The sequence below is a fragment of the Brachypodium distachyon genome, chromosome 3 (assembly GCF_000005505.3).
Source record: "Brachypodium distachyon strain Bd21 chromosome 3, Brachypodium_distachyon_v3.0, whole genome shotgun sequence".
Taxonomy (NCBI): domain Eukaryota; kingdom Viridiplantae; phylum Streptophyta; class Magnoliopsida; order Poales; family Poaceae; genus Brachypodium; species Brachypodium distachyon.
The window spans coordinates 47,009,116-47,030,618 of NC_016133.3; the positions used below are offsets into that span (position 1 = coordinate 47,009,116).

Genomic DNA, 21,503 nt, shown 5'->3' on the forward strand with positions numbered 1-21,503 from the left:
AAACGACACATCACGAGTTGCAACTCTGATTGGCTCAGGCACTCAGGTGCACTCAGAGTGGACGGCTGAGCATATGCCAGTATGATTCATGAGTGGTTAGTTGTTATATTAGCAACACCATTATGTAGAAATGTGCCCATCTGTCAGTATTTAACTGCCTTACTGATTGTTTGTCAGTACTTTGCTGCATTCATGATTGTTCCTGAAGATATGATATGTTAGAGATTAGGGTGCGTTATTGTCCAAACTAGTGGATCTTAACTCGTATCTTCTCCCAGATCCAGCCACTGTTTTCCCTGGAGGGAGAAGAATGTTTGGCACCAGCAGCAATACAAGAAGGTTCTATTTGAAACGCAGGAATTTCACAGGAAAATGTTAAATTTCCTATGAATTGGAAAAGCAGTCCTCGCGGAATCAGATAAACAGCATTACAACTGCTATGAACCTGTTTTATTTTTTAGAAAATAATGAAATTATCAGCTTGCTTGAGAAAATTACATGTTAATACAGTTGTAATTTTCAGAATTCATATCATTCTTTTTTGAGAATCACATCTAACTTAAATCAAATTCGACAACCATTACAGGTACCGTGCTTTGGGTTATGGACTAAAAAAATTACAAAGTTTAGGCCATAAAAATTACAATGAAATCTCTCGAAAACATCTTTTTCATGATGTCAATTTTTGCAACACGAAATATTGTCGAGACTTCAACAAAGAGACTGCAATTGGATTGAAACGGTTCAGAATTTATATCATGTGTGTTAGGATTTAGGAGTATAGCAATTAGATCAGCTTTAGCGTGTGCCACCCTGCAGGCCCAAACCATGCCCATCTGCTGTGTTGGCTGGACGAGACTTTCTTTGACCCAAGTCCACTAGGCCATAAACCACCAGCACTAAGCGAGACAGCCAGCAGAGGTCAAAGATGCAGCCTCCCCCACATGGCTTTTCCCAAAAGGACAAATTATTCAGTGTCTTCTCCTTTTCTAATCCCTTCCCTTGCTGCAGTACTGCATTTGTGCTGGCCTCTTTTCGTTATGCTTTATAGGAGTAGTAATCATCATGCAGACAGGATCTGGTGCTACTAGCTAGTGTCCCTCTGATCCCCAGAAAGCCACTACTGTTAATCAAACCAAGCACCGGCTCCTTCCATTGGCTGCCGCCTGCATAATGCCTCAGCACAGCACCCGTGCATTATCACCTTCAGTTATTAGTGTTGTTGCATCTATATATACAGCTAGCTAAGTAGTTCAGGTTCAGCATAACAGAAACTTACAACTAGTCTACTACACACTTGCAGGAACCGCAGAGTCAACTCGCATCCATTCCATCCTGGGTGACACGAGAGAAAATAAAGAACATGAGGCTTTGACTTTTATACTTGAGCCTGCAGAGATCGAGGCATAAAAGAGTAGGAATTGAACATGCAGGCTCCTGGCAGCAAGGGAATGCAGCGTGGGTACTACGCGTACTCGAGGAGGGTGCTGCTGCTGGCTCCGATGTACGACCACAGGGAGAACCAGCAGGCGGTGGTGGCCGCCGGACAGGAGGCACCGGCGTCTGCTGGAGACGTCAGCGGCGGCGGGGTCCCGACCGCGACCGGGACCGGGAGCAGCTTCGACGCGAACGTGGTGATGATCCTGGCCGTGCTCCTGTGCGCGCTCATCTGCGCGCTTGGGCTCAACTCCATCGTGCGGTGCGCGCTCCGCTGCAGCGGCTCGAGCCGCCGGGCGGTCCTGTCCAGTTCGTCGCCCGCGGGGGATCAGGAGCGGCAGCGGCAGCTGGGGTCTGCGGCGCAGGCCGGGATGCGGCGCAAGGCGCTGCGCGCGATGCCGACGCTGGTGTACTCTGCTGCCTCTGCGTCGGCGGGGGCGGACAGCCCGTCGTGCGCAATCTGCCTGGCGGATTTCGAAGCCGGGGAGCGCGTCCGGGTGCTGCCCAAGTGCAACCACGGCTTCCACGTCTGCTGCGTCGACCGCTGGCTCCTCGCCCGCTCTACCTGCCCCACGTGCCGCCAGCCGCTCTTGGGCGCGCAGCGGAAGACGTCTAGCTGTGCCGAGGCCGCGCCTGGCCGGTCGTTCCTCGTGCCACTCCGGCCGGAAGGTTTCGTCACTTCCTATGATTTTTAGGTCCGTCTCTGTACAGTTTATCGTTCCATACTAGGAGATGGGACTGCATGCATTGTAAGTATAGTAAAAGTCTCCCCTTGTTGGAAATCAAGGTGTGCGTGCTTCACATGGGTCGAGGTGGGTTCTTCTACAATCAACGGCTCAGAGCAAAAGGTCGGTGAACCAAATTAAACATCGCAGTTGATCGTGATATTCCAGGTCCAGGATGCAAGAACTCCATACGAAACAGTTAATTCCTCGAGGGTTCTGACAAAAGGAAAAGGCTGTCCTCGATCAATCCTTCTCGTGATCTGATTGAGGCAAACCCTCGACCGAGAAACCATGTGCCTTCCCTCCAAAACGGTGTACGCCGTGGCTACCCCACCATGAGTTTTGGCATGTTGGTTAGGGTTGATTGGCAAACATGTTAGAGGGAAGAAAATGACGTAATTGGCAGGCGGAAAGATATCACATCAGCTAAATCTGGGTGGTTTAGGATGCACGATGTGATTTGCACCACTTTTGACATCTAGATTAGCACAAAGTATGCAACATGCTAATTAGACGCGGGGAAGAGTTATTATGCTAAAAAAATGCTCAGAATAATAGACGCGGGGAAGAATTATGCTAAAAAATGCTCAGAAAAATAGACGCCGTGAAGAGTTCACGATCCTTTAGCAAAATCCTATGATGGTAAATGTGTATTTCGCCGGATACACAAATTTTTTGGGCATTGACCGAGTAAACGGCAGCTAGCCATGCGTCCAAAGGCGATAAATTTCAGCAAGCTACGGGGATTTATAACGAGCGAACGTTCGCTCTTTAGTCTCTCGGAGCAAACGCTCGGTTGGCCATCCGATCGGAAATATTGTCGCTGGGATTGTGCCACGTGTCTTGGGAGGCGACAACTTTAGGTCTGTGGGGTAGCAAATTTACTTATGTAAAGTTACAAGTTTAGTCTGTGAAGATAGCATACGGATGTCAACTTTACTCCGTCCCGTTAGAAGACTAGGGAGCGAAAGTTTAGTTTGGAATGGCAGCTTTAGCGTGTGAACATGACAACTTCAATTCTGCGCGGCTGGCAACTTTACTCCGTTCTCATCCCGCCGCTAGTCCAAAAGCATAGGCTAACGCAAGTTGCGATCCAAAATGGAGAACTAATCATGGGAGAGCAGCAACGGGTTTTACTTTGTAGCACTGCCGCTGCGTTACCCAATCGGTAACTATTCGTGGATGGATAAAAGGGTGGAAATCTCATGTAGGTTGGACCTGCTAGTGCTCAGGGTTCCATCACTTGACTTGGATCTTTAGAGTTGAGAGGGATAGATCCCCATGACAATGGGCACAAGAAACCTCATGTTTGCGTTTTGGAGGATGACACGGACGCCGCATCTTGGCCTAGGAAACTACTCTGCAGGCTGCAGCTCAACGCATCAACATGCATATCTAGTCATCAAACCACCACCACTGGTTCTCGAGCTTTTGGGATGATAATTTCGTCATGTAATCGGAACATGAAGAACACGAGCTAATTGAGCAGTGAGCCTACGGACTACCAAAAAATCACCACGCAAGTTGTTGGTGAAATTATTTTCCTACAAAAGTAGACCTGGAAATTGGAAACAAGCACACGAGCTAAACAATAAAAAAGAGATAAGCAGTATTACCACACCTAAAATATGTAGAACTGTTTTGAATAATCACGTGATCAACTTCATCGTAAATTCAAATAGCATGGCACAAAATTTAGCTTAGGAGGAAGGTGACCTTATACACTACAATTTGTACCAAAAAACACCTGCCAATGCAAGTAGTACCAATGATATTACCCAAAAGAATTCCATAATTTTCCACTCCAGCTAAAACTAAGTATTTTCACAATATTGATCAGGGAATAATTCAAGCACGATACTTTATGAACTTCTTTTTTCTGAAACTTTGAAGTGCAAGATATATAATACTGATATGCTCTTCAACACAAAGGGAAACCACAAATAAATTAGATTCCAGCTTGCAAACACCATTGCTTTCCTTACAAAACAGACAATGCAAGGTACAACGATCACAATTCACAACAAAGGTGTGAAAACAACACCAGGTCTATCCCCATGTGAGATGTATCACGAAAATATGGCAGGCACAGGATATAACTGATTTGACATTCCGCGTCGACCGATCTACAAGTGACCTCTTGTCAGTTGTCGCCATGGCGGTACACAGGGCACACGACACTCACCAGGTGACTGAGAACTAAACCAAACTAGACATTGACCATTGGAATCAGACACAATCAGGTAACATCAGACTCAATTTTACTGTTTTCAAAAATGTACCAGACAACTCCATGACAAAGATATAAAAGAGACGTCTCTACCTACTGACGACAAACAGGCACACACCAAAAACAGGACTTGAATTTTACCTCACCAGACCTTAAACATCTAAACAGTGCTGAATGGATGCTCCCCTGCACGCCTATTGCACTGCTGCTGTTAACATGCAGCACATGGACCAGATGAGTCTAATCACCACGCAAGATCCCGTACCCCCATTATTCATGGTCATGGAAGGGCAAGGAACATCCATAAGTAATATCAACCGCAAGCTGCTCTTTACAGCACCCACATGTGGCATCAATGTCATGATGAAAATACTTCGGAGTGGTTTATGCATCTGAGCCCAACGTGTTTAACGTCCATAACAAACAAACAAACAAAAACATTTTCATATTATTTTAGTCATCAAGCAATTACACCACCTAGTAGCAGCGCAAGTTGTCATTCAGTTCCCATTTAATTTACAGATCCAGATATATGGTCATATACGCATAAAAAAGGAACCACAAAAAGCAATAGAAAAATATCAATGGCAGCATTTAGTGCTCAGTCACACTCTTGGCAATATCTCAACTGAGAACAACAAAATTATCCGGAGCCAACAATACCTCTGGCAGCAACAAAATGTAAACTGGCTATGGAAAAACTGCCGTGTTACCCGACAGGCAAAACTTTTCTTACATATTATATTAATAAGCATCTGAATTGTCTATAGCACGTGCAGGTGATATGATTATTACCACTGTAGAGTAAAAAGTAGCGAGAGAGAACAATTTCCTTGTCATTTTAAGCTATCAAAGAGCTTCTCAGCAACCTGCATGGTAGAAGTAATAAACATAAGCTGTATGGCAAAAGTACTAAACAAAGAAACAACTGGTTCCCCAGACAAACAGGCACACAAATAGGAGTTAAACAGGCAGGGAGCACTCACATTCTTGTCAATGCATTTCCAGTAATCAAAGTATTGGCCAGTACAGTGCTTCTGTCCGGTCTCATCATCTTCAATTCTCTTAACGCATTTCTATGCATAGCATAAATGACATAAGATCTCACTCCAGTGGTAACAGAAGAACATGTTTTCAGCAAACGAATAATCCATTTGAACAGTCAAGAAGCAATTCTTCAATCCGGATCAATACGAGCACAAAACACCCAAAACAGTAGCCGGATAATAAGAGTAATATGCAGCGGAAGTCCTAATAGTATATTTGGGGTGTCAAGTTCGTCATAGTATTACGAAAGTGCATATTTAAGTCCCCCCAAAAAAGTGAGCCATCACAGGTCCTATCTGGGCCAAATCAGCACTAACTTGCATGTGTGGCAGGTTGACCGCTATCCACACAGGCTGCCTAAAAGACAATGAAATGTGCATACTAGCCTAGCATGGATCAATAGCCGCTTGCCATGGCAGCGTGGCAAGCTGCATATTTGGATTAGGCTCAATGGCCTGCAATGGACTCTCAGCCTTTCAGTTGGTCTACATGGACCCTCAGCCTACATGACAGCGGTCAACATGCCACATGGGCAAATCAGTGCTGATTTGACTTGGATACGACCTGCAGCAACGGCTCACTTATATACTTTAAAAAAAATATATGCATTTGCATACTATTAAGACTAATCTGACACGTCTAGTATACTATTAGGATTTCCAGTGCATCTTACTCAAATATTAACAATTTGTTATGTAAACTGTAAAAACTAGCTCAGTACAAAAATTTATTCAATGTTAACACATGAGGTCAACAGACAAATTACAAACACATACTTCAAGCATATCATCAGAAGTACAACTTCATATAGCAAACTCTGACTTAACACCTAAACAAAACGAGTAAAAACAGATCCAGTAATGGTGCTGATGTGCACTGGCTTAATAATTTATTGGAGATGTAATCAAATTCCTGTGTGTACTGTATATATCAAGCTCAATACGAATCATATATTTACAAACAGATAAAATAGCACATTACCTGATACTCGTACCACTGGGAGACACACTTAGCCTTGGAACGATCCTCTAGGAGCGCCTTTGGGTCAGATACCTCCTCATCCGACCTGAAATACAATGCAAGATCATAGATAAAGTAAGAGCAAAACGACTTGGAACTCTTACATTACATAACTGCCACAAATAGAAATAGGCAATGTTATGAATAAAGAACTATTTGAGGCACTACAGTACTGCACACTTCCAAAGAGAAATTACCAGGAACTTCAAAACCACAAATTTCAATAAAACTAAAAAAGAATATACAAAGCTCACATACATTGGATCACAAACTTCTGACACCATCTGGTTTCGGAATGTGTCAGTCAATCTCCACAGGTTAAAGCATGGATGCACAAAGAAATCTTTACGTCGCTTGCACTTTATCAAGGCTGGTTATAGTTGCAGTGGAACCACATAACTCGGGATTCGGAAGCATGAGAAGTTCAAGGCCGTTAGAATCAACTACGTACCCGACTTATGTACATAATACATCAGATGAGGAAACGCCTAAACTGAAGTTTTTGAAGAGGCTGACATTGCTTCGAATATTTGCAGCATAATCATTATTTGGTTTCTTTCCCCCCAAAATAAGTTTGTTGGCAGCTATTTGCAGCAGAAGTAAACGTCACAAAATAACACCTCAACTCACGCTGAACTGAAAATCTGAGGCGAGAGCTATCAGCTATGTAACTAGGGACCAGACAAGCAAACATGAAGGGACCTCAACACCCTCTAGTGCCAATTTCACAATTCTTTATTTCATCCATGCCTTGATTTTTCGGACCTGATAAGGCAAATCTTATGAGCCCGTTGTTCCTGCCTAGCACGGAGGCACCAGCAGCCATGTATGGTTGTATTGCATCAGATTCGTGACACGCGTTCAGGCCCAGAAAATTAACGCTAGATTCTACGCCTCACCGGCATATTACAGAATTCACGGTTAATTCGAGCATCCGCAACAGAATCATATGACTATGTGAACAGCAACCGTGGCGTACGGATCCCCACCCACCCCAATGCAGCGATCTGCTCGACCCACGAGCGACGCCTGCGGACAGATGAACGAGACGATAAAACTGGATAGAACCGGATCACTCACATGTCCGCGACGCTTCTCGGCGATCCAAGAAAGATCCCGCTTCCAACTGCAGAAAACGACGGCGATTAGCACCAGAGAAAACGAAATTGGTAAAAAAGGAAGGGGATCGAGTACCGCGAAGAAGGTTAATTGCTGATGGATTTCGGATCTGGGAGGAAGGCGGTGGCTTACCGGAGTGAGAGACGAGGACGGCGATGTCGGAGGTGGGGCGGCGAGAATATGGGCGAGGGATGGAGATCAAGCGAGCAACGCGGAGGTGAAGACGAAGCTTCTGGAGGTTGAGGATGATGTTGGGCTGATTCGGGCCGACCTGGTCTTCGGGCCACAAAATAGTTGGCTGCTGATTTAACTTAGGCCCTCTAGACGCACTGGGCTTGACACCTAAAACTTCTTTTTTCATACGTACTAAAATCTCCATCGGCCCTTACAAAAAGGAAAATCTAGAAAAAGGAAGATAGAAGAAAAACTCCATTTCCTGCGGTCCTTAGAGAAAAAAAGGACACTTGGTGATCCCCCATCCGCCGCCTCCTTTAGCCGCGGCATTCAACTAAAATGCCGGATCTAGTTTGTTCGATCATTGCAACATCAAAATTTCATGTGCAACATTTTTTTCTACGTTTGAAACATTGTTGCAACACTCATTCCGAAAATAATCGAATCATGTCAATTTGCAGCATCAAAACAAACCCTCTACAGAATACCTAAATTCAACGTAATGCCATTGTGTACGTAGCAAAACACATGCATCCTTGCAGACACCATTTGCAACATCTAAAACAAAATAAAAATCCACTAACCACTTCTTCTTCGACACCAACACCTCCCGTGGCGAGGACAAGCATGGGAGCGGCCGCTCCGACGGAAGAAGGGGAGCAGGTTGGGTCGTGACATGGGCATTAGAGCAAGTTGACGACGGGGCCATAGCAAAGAGCGACGTTGCGGCAAGACGGCTTTGTGGCTACAGCAACGGGTCACAGCGACGGCGGCGCAATCAGTGGTACCGCAAAGACGCGGCACTGCGAGATGAACGTGATGATGGAGTTAATGCGAGCACTCGATAGATCCGATGATATTTTTTATATTTTCTGTTCAAACAGATATCTGAGTACTAAGGTTAGTATGGAAGCTAAACGATTCAGTTAATATGATTGGAGGCAGGGGCGGAGCCAGGGGGAGCGAGCAGGGTCAGACCACCCCCAATGCTTCGCGCCCCCTATGGACATGCAGTGCATCCTACTACTAATTGTGCAGGCTTAGATGCTAATAATGGCCGGAACTAATTAATTACTAGACTAATGCTAAATATCCAGGAAAGGACCCAAGAAAGACCAAGAGCCCACAAGCTGAGAAAAACCTATTGTGAACCGCTGCATCCATCCGAGTAGCCATTGGCACTTAGGATTAGCATTTTGTATCAGTGATTAATAATCAAGTGTTAGCGGTTAGGATTGTACAAAACTTTGGGAGACAACTGTTCGTAAAGGTGTCTTCACAAATTGTAACGATGCCTTGGCATCCCCTCGTATTGTATATATTCATGCCCTCTGATAATAATAAACACACAGTTTCATTTCTAATCAAAACACGTTATCAAGCACGCCAACAATTTCCATTTGGAAACAACAAAGGACAATACTTAATATTTGTATTTAACAAAAAACAATGGATCCGAGACTATCATCAGGATTATATTATACATATATTAAACCCGTACAACATGTTGCATATAAAATATTTTTTCAAAATCTTGACAAATACAAGACATGGCATGATCGCCTTGGTCATCCTGGTATACGGATGATGAGAAAAATTATAGACAATTCTGTTGGTCATAATTTACCAAATAAATCTTTTCCCAAATCATCAGATTTTGTATGCACCGCATGTGCAACAGGCAAATTTATTTTGAAACCATCTCATCTTAAAATAAAAAATGAGTCACTCAATTTCCTTGAACGAATTCAAGGAGATATATGTGGTCCAATACAACCTATAACAGGACCATTTAGGTACTTCATGGCACTTATAGATGCATCTACCAGATGGTCACATGTGTGTTTACTATCCACACACAACCATGCTTGTGCAAAACTTATTGCTCAAATTATCAAATTAAGAGCGAACCATCCTGAACACAGGATCAAGACAATTAGAATGGACAATGCCGCTGAATTTTCTTCACGAGCATTTAACGATTATTGCATGGCTCTATGTATCAATCTAGAACATTCGGTACCATATGTTCATACTCAAAATGGACTTGTTGAATCCTTAATTAAAAGAGTGAAATTAATTGCCAGACCATTATTACAGAACTGCAATCTACCAACGTCATGTTGGGGACATGCGGTTTTACACGCCGCTGATCTAATTCAAATTAGACCATCTGCATATCATTCAACTTCCCCGCTTCAACTAGTACATGGCAATCAGCCAAGTATTTCCCATCTGCGAAAATTCGGTTGCGCTGTATACATACCGATATCACCACCGCAGCGTACATTTATGGGCCCCCACAGAAAATTAGGGATCTATGTGGGATATAATTCTCCGTCAATTATCAAATATTTAGAACCCCTAACAAGGGACCCGTTTACGGCTCGATACGCTGATTCAATTTTTAATGAGGACAATTTCCCGGCATTAGGGGGAGAATCAGACCACAAAGAATGCCAAGAAATAGATTGGAATGTTACAGGCATTCAGTCCTTAGATCCACATACTAAAGAATCTGAATCTGAAGTTCAGAGGATCATAAATTTGCAACACATTGCAAACAACCTGCCAGACGCATTTACTGACCATAAAGGTGTCACTAAATCACATATTCATGCAGTCAATGCACCAGAACGAGTAGAGGTACCAATTAAAACCACTCATCTCCCAAATGCAAATAAAAGGGGGAGAAATCTGGAAACAAAGGATAAGACTTTTCTGAAGCCTCCGCGGAAACAAAGAAAATCAACAGTAAATGCAAATCAACCTGAAGTTGATATACACCAACCAGATGTTCAACATCAAAACCCCAACATAAATGTGCGCACAAATCTAAATGTTGGGACATCGAAACACCCAGATTCCATTGTTGAGGGAAATCACATGGAACCTGAGGCCATTAAAGAAATATCCACAAATTATATTGATTCGGGAGAATCATACAATAGAAAGACTACGCTTGTCGACATATATTTCTCCTCGAAAATAGCTAAAACCCTTCAACTGGATCCAAAGCCTAAATCTATGAAAGAGTGCCTCAAGCGCTCAGATTGGCCTAAATGGAAGGAAGCTATTGAGGCAGAATTACACTCGCTTAACAAAAGGAAGGTATTTTCATCAGTAATGCCTACTCCTCGAAAGGTTTTCCCCGTGGGAGCAAAATGGGTTTTTGTTCGAAAAAGAAACGAAAACAATGAGGTGGTGAGATATAAAGCGAGGCTTGTAGCACAAGGGTTTACGCAGAGACCTGGCATCGATTACGATGATACATACTCTCCTGTTATGAGTGGAATAATGTTTCGATATTTAATATCATTGGCAGTACAAATGAATTTATCAATACAGTTAATGGATGTAGTGACCGCATACTTATATGGGTCACTTGATGCGGATATTTATATGAAAGTTCCTGATGGACTTAAAATTCCGAATCCAAAAATAGATCGCAACATGTATTGTGTAAAATTACAAAAGTCACTCTATGGCTTAAAACAGTCGGGGAAAATGTGGTATAACCGACTAAGTGAGTTCCTTATTCAGAAAGGTTACTCAAATAATGACGATTGTCCGTGCGTATTTATAAAGAAATCTTCAAAAGGTTTTTGTATCATCTCGGTGTACGTTGATGACCTCAACATCATTGGAAGTACATTAGATATAAATGAAGCACGTAATCATTTAATGACGGAATTTGAGATGAAAGATTTGGGTAGAACCAAATTTTGCTTAGGTCTACAACTTGAGCACCTTCCCTCAGGAATTCTTGTTTATCAACCTGCCTATATCCAGAAAGTTTCGGAAAAATTCAACATGGATAAATCATATCCATCCAAAACACCCATGGTCGTTAGATCTCTCGATATGAATAAAGATCTTTTTAGACCTAGGGATGAAAATGAAGAGATATTAGGACCTGAGTTCCCATATCTTAGTGCTGTTGGTGCATTAATGTATCTCGCAAATTGCACTCGACCTGACATCGCATTTGCGGTAAATTTACTTGCTAGACACAGTGGAGCTCCAACTAAACGCCATTGGGCGGGAATAAAGAACGTCTTTAGATATTTGCATGGCACAAAAGATCTTGGTTTGTTCTATCAGAAAAATCAAGACATGACTATGGTTGGTTATACGGATGCTGGCTATCTATCTAATCCCCACAATGCCAGATCACAAACAGGTTTTGTATTTTTATATGGTGGAACTGCGTTCTCATGGAAGTCAACAAAACAGACTTTGGTAGCAACTTCCACTAATCATTCTGAAATAATCGCTTTATACGAAGCTTCACGAGAATGTGTATGGCTTCGCAGAATGATAAATCATATTCAGACATCATGTGATATTGGTTCATTAGAATCACCAACCATTATCTATGAAGATAATGCTGCATGCATTGATCAAATGCATATGGGTTATATAAAAAGTAATATCACAAAACATATTGCTCCTAAACTGTTCTTCCCTCATGAATTATAGAAAAGTGGAGAAATTAATATTTTGCAAACCAAATCATGTGACAATCTAGCAGATTTGTTCACTAAGTCTTTACCAACATCTACATTCGAAAAATGTATTCATGGACTTGGTATGAGACGACTTAGAATTTTGCAAAGTTCAGAGGGAGAAAATCTTCTGAACTAATAACCCATAAATTACCATCAGATGATTAATATTGTACTCTTTTCCTTTATGAGTTTTTTTTCAAAATCAATTTCTCATATAGGTTTTTAATGAGACAATATCAATATACCATATCGTTTTCTCCTTATATTTTTCCCATAGGGTTTTAAAGGAGTTTTCCATGGTATATCATTATTTTCTATATTTCTCCTTATTTTTCCCACAGGGTTTTTCAAAGGAGTTTTTTCAAGATTATTATTACCCAAACTATACGAGGAATTATCAAGACAATGTCTAACTCAAGAGTTGATGTTTGTACAAGGGGGAGTGTTGTGAACCGCTGCATCCATCCGAGTAGCCATTGGCAGTTAGGATTAGCATTTTGTATCAGTGATTAATTAATCAAGTGCTAGCGGTTAGGATTGTACAAAATTTTGGGACACAACTGTTCGTAAAGGTGTCTTCACAAATTGTAACGATGCCTTGGCATCCCCTCGTATTGTATATATTCATGCCCTCTGGTAATAATAAACACACAGTTTCATTTCTAATCAAAACAAAACCCACAGGTTGGCTGCGTGCGCCTCATGCCCTCAAGATCTCGGCAGCGTCGGCGTTCAACTTCCTGCCGTCACCTCCCCTCCCTTCCTCTTCCAATTTTCTAAAATTCAAATCGTCATGTGCACGCTGCAGAGCTGCAGCTCCCTGGGAGATGGCTCATATTTTTGGATCCCGATTGACTAGCTAAAATAGGTAAATCTGATGTGTACTCAACGGTGATAGGTTATTGCGATTGATCATAGCTCTACCGGTGTCAACTGCAACAATCGAGCGAGCTATTTTAGCTATGAAATCGAGCTTGGCAGTCGTAAATTTAAGTTTAACCTCGTTGAAATTTAGTTTCTTTTGTTTTGTCAGACATTTGTTGCTATTTTAGCTATGAAATTGAGCTTGGTAGTCTTAGACTTAAAAAATGTCTTGTATATTTTTGTCTTTTTCGATATCCTCTTCTCTATACCTATCTAAAAAACATGGACGGTTCCTTTACCATCGTCTATCAAACTTTCCCATATTGAAGTAGCCGAAATTCTATGGTGAAAATTACATCAAAGTTAAAGTTATCGTTGCGTCAAGATTAATTTGACAAATAAAAGTCGATATCTAATTAGAACTAGCGTCAGGCAGCCGAACCAGTCACGATACAAATTGCTAATTACCGATCCGGCTGAGGAGTTGTAGCCATCTGCATGTGCTGACAGCAGCATGACATCAGCACATTAACATTTAACATACTTCTTTCTGCGAGTTTTTATTTATTTTGTGAATAGGTTAAATTATTTGATCTGTGACAATCAATCTATAGGCTGAAATAAAAAAAAAGCATACTCATGTAGTCCTGTTATGTGATGCATTTATGTGCCGTTTGCACGTTCAAATCTTTATCGGTTCCACATATTAAACTTTAAATAAAAATAACAGATAATTCATAATATTGTTACCATAACAACTACATATGCCAATAAAATAACAAATATTTATCGGTTCCGCATATTAAATTTCCGTGCAATATAAATTGAAGTTACTATGCATAGGCTTTCCCAGCAAGACGAATTAAGTTGCTATTCCTGGAAATACGAACGCACATGCATATCTTCGAGTCTATCATTTTATTTTGTTGTTCCGTTGCAACGCACGGGCATCTCGGTTATTTGAAAAAAAATGTCTTGTATATTTTTTCTTGTTCGCCCCCCCTCCCCCCCTCTTATTGAAATCCTGGCTCCGCCCCTGCTTGGAGGGCCATGGAAAGAGTTCTCACACCGGTGAAGTCTAACATTTAATCTTGGTAAAAAAAAAGTTTATCATCGTAGTAACCCTGATCCAAAATAGGTGTCGCAGTTCTGAACTAGCCTTGAATTAGACTTAGTTCAAACTTGAGACACTTATTTTGGATCGGAGGGAATACTAAAGTTCTCTTTTCATGTTTATTACTCCATATGTTATATTACAAAACACATAGCTCCTCCGTCCAACAAAAGATGTTTTAAGTTTGCTAAAATTTGAATGTATCTAGACATGACTTAATATATATAGATGTATTCAAATTTAGTCAAAATTTAGACATCTTTTATTGGATGGAGAAATAGCATAAATTTGTTGACAGAAATCATTCCAATTTCGTATATGAACCGGAAAAGGAAAAACACAAAATAGGCTGCCCAAGATTGAAGCGCGCCAGGAATTCCATTTTCCCCGTTCCCGCCCGCGCTCTTGCCCCCGCGGCCGATTCATTTTCTCCATCAGAATACAAAACGCGGCAACTCCTTCGTACAGGTGGGACCCACGATCTTCTCCACCCTCGTACTGCCAATAGAATCGCACCAACCCCTTGCACGCGGATCGCCAGTCCAATCACACCTCATCGTCACCGTCCATCTCCATCCAACCCCTCCACGTCTCCCGCGCCCACCTCTGAAATATTTCCGCCCTCCGCCGGCCTTGCCGCTTCCCCTTCCGCTACAAATACCCACCCAAACCCAAAAACGCAAATCACGCCCAAATCAGCCTCCTCATTTCCAAATCCTCCTCCAATCCAATCTCCAGTCACCTCAGCGCCCTCCCTCCTTGTCCCCGATGGCCCGCACGAAGCAGACGGCGCGCAAGTCCACCGGCGGCAAGGCGCCGAGGAAGCAGCTGGCGACCAAGGCTGCGCGCAAGTCGGCTCCGGCCACCGGCGGCGTCAAGAAGCCGCACCGCTTCCGCCCCGGCACCGTCGCGCTGCGGGAGATCCGCAAGTACCAGAAGAGCACGGAGCTCCTCATCCGCAAGCTCCCCTTCCAGCGCCTCGTCAGGGAGATCGCGCAGGACTTCAAGACCGACCTCCGCTTCCAGAGCTCCGCCGTCTCCGCGCTGCAGGAGGCTGCCGAGGCCTACCTCGTCGGCCTCTTCGAGGACACCAACCTCTGCGCCATCCACGCCAAGCGCGTCACCATCATGCCCAAGGACATCCAGCTCGCCCGCCGCATCAGGGGCGAGAGGGCTTAGAGGCCTTGTGGACGGAGCTTCTGCTGACCGCTAGGATCCTTGCTTCTTTTCTGTGTTCTTGCCATGTCTATGGGTTGTGTTCGTAGGAATATGAGATGTGTGCGTACCGCTGTGTTAGATGGGTAACCTGCCTGTTATCTTGTGTTGCTGTAATGGTTCTGACTTATCTGAGAAGGAAATGCAATGCTACTTTGTTATGTTCTCACCAATTGCCATCATGTTCTGTTCGTGCATCTGATATCTCCTGGTTTAATGTTTGGGTATTTGACGGGTGCTTATGTTTCTTATACAATCTTGTTCTGGTGTTTTGAATTTAGTAAGTGCCACTTTGTGTAGCCAGGAGTTCAATTTCAGCAGTTTCCAGTCGAGGGAACCATTGTGCAAGATAAATTTCAGGACTTCATATTTCATCGAGCAGTACAATAAAAGTGTGTTATGAAAATAGAGATTAAACTAGAAACGAGAGACACGAATTTAACGTGGAAACTCTCGTGGAAAAAACCATGGACGCACGAAGGCGAAACTTCACTATATTGAAGTATTACAAGCACGAGACGACATGCCGTCTTTAGGCGAGACTACATGAGGTATATATAACGGACAATAAACATGAAACTAAAACAAAATCTAAACCTATCCTGCTACGTCTAAAAGAGTTGTACCGGATTCGGATCATATTTCAACAAAGTGATAATATCTGCAGATTTGTTTATGCGATCCGTAGGACAAGCTGAGATACAAACATGCACTACATGGTTATTTACAGGCCATTGCTATTTAGTCACCAAGAATGGCATTTGCTACAACAAGAGTCTACCCATCTGACCATGGTTCGTTGCAATGTGCTGGCCCTGCACAGTTGCACGTACAGGGGATGGATGTTTGCACATGAATGTGTCGTGATCTGTATCCTTCAGTTGGAGTGAGATTAAGCCTCTGATTAACATAACCGAAAACATCTGGATTTTAGAAACCAGTTCTGTCCGAGACTTGCAGTTGCAGTGGAGCCATACACGATTTGTTGCATTGTGATTTGTGAATGCTGCTTGGCTTGCACATAATGATATTGGATGTGTTCAGGCAAATGTCTTCCCTGTCTATGCTAATCTCCAATTTCCGATTGATAATCAGACACGATCTGACTTTGATAAGTCAGCTCAATCTTCCAGGCCTCCTGAAGTTTCCATTCTATCAGTTATAATCCAAAACAGATATACCTTTATCACTTGTGATAAGGCCATTGATTTCTACAAACCCTGAGAAGATGGAAAGCAAATTGCTAAAACCTCGGCCAAGAAGGAAATGACAGAGCCCAAGAGTAAGAAAGTGTTTTGTGGCTGTACTTGCGCTTCTTCGTCCATCAATGAAGATGACACGCTGCTCGGCATGTTCAAGAATAAAAGACTAATGAAAGTATGCATTCATTTTAACTATAAAGAAAAGAAGCAACTGCACACCTTTCTCGTATCGTACATGCTGATTAGGGTGGCTGTTACTTGATGCCTGGGGAGCCGAGAGACGGCCGAGTAAATTTTCCACTACGCCGGTAAGACCATAGAATGGTGAGGGTACATTTTCTTTGTCAAAAAGAGAGTTGAAGACAAATTGGTTGTACCTCTTGATATAGTGGCGAAGCTAAGGTAAGCCTGACCGCATCCTTTCACAATTTCATTTGCCCCATTCGAAATGGACACGAAAGGTCAATCCTCTGAATACAGGAAAAAAAAACTGAAGTAACATAATATATTTGGTAAGGAAATGACCAAGTACACATAAGTCTGCAGAAGCACATGAATATTATGACATAAGCTTATACTGTAGATATTCTGAGTATGCTTGAGTTTTTTCTGTCCATAAGTGACAAGTTATAACTTACAAGGTGCACCCAAGCCTGATATAAAATAAAATCAAAACAATGTAATGATAGCATCATGAAGTATTACTGCATTGGACTACATGCTGTGGGGAAGAAGCTATTGTGAAAATAAGATAATCCAGTTCAAGTTACCACTAGTATTTACTTTCTTAGAGCATGTACAATGCAAGATGTCTAGGTGGGTGCTTAGAAAAATTAACCGGTTTTTGTTAAGCACTGATGCTTATTTAGACTAAGCAGATGCCTAACTTGGCACCTCCTCTGTACAAATAAGCACTGGTGCTTAGAAAAGTGCTTAGTTTATTTTCGTAAGCGCCTGTCTTAGCACCTTGCATTGTACATGCTCTTAGAAGTAACCCGATGAAATACATAAAGGTTGTAGTAGAAGCCTTGTATACACTGTAAGTTCACCGTTCACGTGAATAAAAGGAAATTAACATTAATACTCACTCCGTCCAACAAAGGATGTCTCAAGTTTGTCAAAGTTTGTCAAAAACATGACTTAGTGTACAGATGCATTCAAATTTAGTCAAAGTTGAGACATCCTTTGTTGGACGGATGGAGTATTAGATTTTGTAGATACGGGAATATAACTATCAGAGGGTGAGGTGTCATTTTTTTTATTAACTGGAAAGTTGAAACAGGTTTTATAACCAGCCGACGCCACCCCAGAGAGGGACAGTGAAGAAGAGACGATATTGGTTGAGACGAGGCAGAGAGGAGATTAGGGGACGGTGATCGGGTCTTTGCTTGCCTTTTCAAATCTTAAAACACGGTCGTCCAATAAGACAAAGTTGGGCACGTGTCCCACTCGGATTGTCCACAAAATAAAATCTTTGTAAGCAAATAGAAATAGAACTACTCCCTTTGTTCTTCTTTTGTGGGCATGATTTATTTTCGCATACCAAGAAACTTTATTGTGCATGTTTTGATTGGGCAAATTTGGCATACAAGATTGATTTGCGCCCACAAATAAGGGACAGAGAAAGTACATTGTTTTGTGAATATTTATGACATGTTGAGCTAATGACGAATCATCGTGTTCTCGTTCAACATGTTTTTCTTCGAAAGCTTGCTTGTGTTCCATTTTCTGAATCAAGGTAATTGTCATGGTGTTAATCTAAAATCCTGCCATGGATGGGCCGGCCCACCCACGTCCGCACTGACCAAAGCTCACCGCTGGAAACGTGGTGATAATACGGCCTGTTCTGTTCCATCATAAACCCACAGGCAGCGCTTCTCCCGTGATCCCGTCCCGGGGGGCCGTCGCCTAATCCCCCTGCCCCGTCTTATTCCTCTCCACGAGAAGGGCAGGAACGCCACCGGAAACGTTTCCATGGGTACCACGGACAATCCGATCTCCTCTCCTCCGGCCTGGATCCTCTTCGACTCCCAGGCTTACACCGGCGATGGCTCCAACCGCAACGGCAGCACCGCAACCGCCAGAATGGTCAGGAGTAACGGCAAGCACATCGAGGTGTCACTATGGGCCGCTGCCCTGCCGCTTGTTGGAAATATTGCGTAGAGTTAATAATAAATTTGTTATTACTTCTTCTGTCTAACAAAAAATGTCTCAAGTTTGTTAAAATTTAGATGTATCTAGGCATGAATTAGTATATAGATGCATTCAAATTTGGTCAAAGTTGAGACATCCTTTGTTGAACGGAGTGAGTATCATATTTTCTTGTTCTTGATAAATGTTTATTATTCATGCTATAATTGTATTGACAGGAAATTAAATACATGTGTGGACAAATAAACAAATACCGTGTCCCTAATACGATTCTACTAGATTAGCTCGTTGATTAAAATATGGTTAAGGTTTCCTAACAATAGACATGTATTGTCATTTATTAACGAGGTAATATCATTAGGAGAATGATGTGATGGAAAGACCCCAACCTAAGCATAGCTTTTGATCGTGGCTTAAGTTTAAATTGCTAATGTTTTTATTATGTCAAGTATCATTTCCTTAGACCATGAGATGATGACACTCTTTAGTACCGAAAGAATACTTTTTGGACATCAACCGTCATCTCGTAATTGGGTGATCATAAATGCGTTCTTCAGGTATCTCGGAAGGTGCTTGTTGGGTTGTATGGATCAAGATTGGGATTTGTCACTCCATTTGACGGAGAGATATCTCTGGGCCCTCTCGGTAATATAACATCCTAATGAGCTTGCAAACATGGGACTAATGTGTTTAGTCATGGGGATATTATTGAGGTACGAGTAAAGAGAACTTGCCGGTAACGAGATCGAACTAGGTATGGTGATACTGACGATCAAATCTCAGGCAAGTAATATATCATGAGACAAAGAGAATTGAATACCGAATCAATTAAATCCTCGACATCGTGGTTGAACCGATGAGATCTTTGTGGAATATGTGGGAACCATTATGGATATCCAGGTCCCGCTATTGGTTATTGTATTGATCATGTCCACATGTTCTCGAACCCGTAGGGTCACACACTTAACGATTTATGTCGCTAGGGTTCGATGAGATAAATAGATGATGATATCGAATGTTGATTCGGAGTCTCGGATGGGATCCAGGACATCACAAGGAGTTTCAGAATGGTCCGGAGATATAGATTTATATATGGAAAAGCTGTTTTAGGGTTCCGAAAAAGTTCGGAGTGTTTTCGGTATTGACCGGGAATATTCTAAAAGGTTCCAGAAGTTCTCAGAAAGTTTTGGAATGTTTCAGAATATACATGAGAATTTAATTGGGTCTCCATATGAATTAATTGGAGAAGTCTAATTAATTATCCCCTAATGGGAGAGGGAACCTTGGGGGACTCCACCACGAGGTGGAAACCACCGTACGTGGGGAGACCATACGTGGGAAGGAGTCCTGGGACTCCTTTCCCTCCCCTAGCCTCTTCTTGGAGAAGGGGCAAACCCTGACCGCCACCCCCTATATAAATAGAGGGGAGGGGCAGGGTGAGAGGACACACCAAGCCCTCAGCTGGATCTCTCTCCACTGAGCCATTCTCCTCCTCTCTCGTGCGCAGCGAAGCCCTGCCCGCAGAGTTCTCTACCATATCCTACACCACGCCGTCGTGCTGCCGGGATCTCGTCAACCTGTCCCTCGTCTTGCTGGATCAAGAAGGAGGAGACGACATCAAGCCGTACGTGTGGATACCAAAGAGGTGCCGTCCGTTCGGCATTGAGATTGATCTCATTGAAAGTTTCACTACGCCAACAATGATCCCGTGATCGTAACGCTTTGTGGTCTACGAGAGTATGATGTTCATAATCCCTCTCGTTACTTACATCTAGTAGATATGATTTTGGGTTTCTTCCGCACTTCTCGTAGGAATTCTTTTTGTTTTCCATGCAACGAACCCATAAGTGGTATCATAGGTAGATCTATGTGTAGATGTATTGTACGAGTAGAACACAATTTGGTTGTGGGCGTTGATCTTCATGTTGCTACCTCTTTTGTGTACTTCGGATTTTGCGGGATAGTGGGATGAAGCGGCTCGGACCAACCTTACTTGTCATCATACAAGAGACCGGTTCCGCAATTGACATGCAACTTGTATTGCATATGCGGCTGGCGGGTGTCTATCTCTCCCACTATAGTTGAAATCTGATTTACAACGGGAGGCCTATACGGTTAATAAGCAACACGTATATCACCGTTGTGGCTTTTTGCGTAAGTAAGAACGGTTCTTTTAGTGCAGCCCCTAAAACCACGCAAAACATGCATCAACAAAGTAGAAGCGTCTGACTTGTTTTTGTAGAGTCATGTGATGTGGTATGGCCAAGATATGATATGATATATTTGATGTATGAGATGACGATGTTTTGTAATATTTCACGACTTGCATGTCGATGAGTTTGGCAACCGGCAGAAGCCGTATGGTTGTCTCATTAATTATTGTATGACCTCTGTGTCAACATTTTAATCGCCATGTAATTGCTTTACTTTATCGCTACTTGTAGCAATAGTTGTAGTAGCAATAGTTGGTGCAAGCAACCATACTTGACGCCCGAGGACCTAGGCGACAGGCTGGTGATGATGGAGATCATGCCCGTGCTTTGGAGATGGAGATCAAAGGCAAATGAAGGAAATGCCATATTATGTCACATTATTTATGCATGTGATGTTTATCCTTTTTATGCATCTTATTTTGCTTAGTTGACGACGGTAGCATTATTAGATGATCCCTTATTATTAATATCAAGATAATAA

General features: G+C 42.6%; 3 protein-coding genes across 3 annotated transcripts; 2 read left to right on the forward strand and 1 right to left on the reverse strand.

Moving 5' to 3' along the window:
* The first annotated feature begins 1,060 nt into the window (after positions 1 to 1,060).
* On the forward strand, positions 1,061 to 2,613 carry LOC100846518 (RING-H2 finger protein ATL74). The gene has a single exon (XM_010237207.3). It carries the CDS (start codon positions 1,428 to 1,430, stop codon positions 2,130 to 2,132), a length of 705 nt encoding a protein of 234 aa, XP_010235509.1. The 5' UTR covers positions 1,061 to 1,427; the 3' UTR covers positions 2,133 to 2,613.
* A 2,260-nt stretch (positions 2,614 to 4,873) lies between these two features.
* LOC100828312 lies at positions 4,874 to 7,957 on the reverse strand. The gene is made up of 5 exons (XM_003575053.4): positions 7,711 to 7,957; positions 7,540 to 7,585; positions 6,421 to 6,505; positions 5,379 to 5,468; positions 4,874 to 5,261 (listed from the first exon to the last, which is right to left on the reverse strand). Exons 1-5 carry the CDS (start codon positions 7,955 to 7,957, stop codon positions 5,229 to 5,231), a joined length of 501 nt encoding a protein of 166 aa, XP_003575101.2. The 3' UTR covers positions 4,874 to 5,228.
* Positions 7,958 to 14,904: 6,947 nt separating this feature from the next.
* On the forward strand, positions 14,905 to 15,629 carry LOC100826679 (histone H3.2). Its single transcript, XM_003575046.4, has one exon. The coding sequence runs from the start codon at positions 15,010 to 15,012 to the stop codon at positions 15,418 to 15,420; it is 411 nt and encodes a 136-aa protein (XP_003575094.1). The 5' UTR covers positions 14,905 to 15,009; the 3' UTR covers positions 15,421 to 15,629.
* Positions 15,630 to 21,503: the final 5,874 nt, after the last annotated feature.

Excerpts from the sequence above, each read along its gene's own strand:
- LOC100828312 (XM_003575053.4), bottom strand. The coding sequence starts at position 7,957 with ATGGAGATTTTAGTACGTATGAAAAAAGAAGTTTTAGGTGTCAAGCCC. Across the intron at positions 7,586-7,710 it reads CGTCCTCGTCTCTCACTCCG|TTGGAAGCGGGATCTTTCTT; the intron begins GTAAGCCACCGC and ends CGTTTTCTGCAG. Across the intron at positions 6,506-7,539 it reads CCGAGAAGCGTCGCGGACAT|GTCGGATGAGGAGGTATCTG; the intron begins GTGAGTGATCCG and ends ATTGTATTTCAG.
- LOC100846518 (XM_010237207.3), top strand. The coding sequence starts at position 1,428 with ATGCAGGCTCCTGGCAGCAAGGGAATGCAGCGTGGGTACTACGCGTAC.
- LOC100826679 (XM_003575046.4), top strand. The coding sequence starts at position 15,010 with ATGGCCCGCACGAAGCAGACGGCGCGCAAGTCCACCGGCGGCAAGGCG.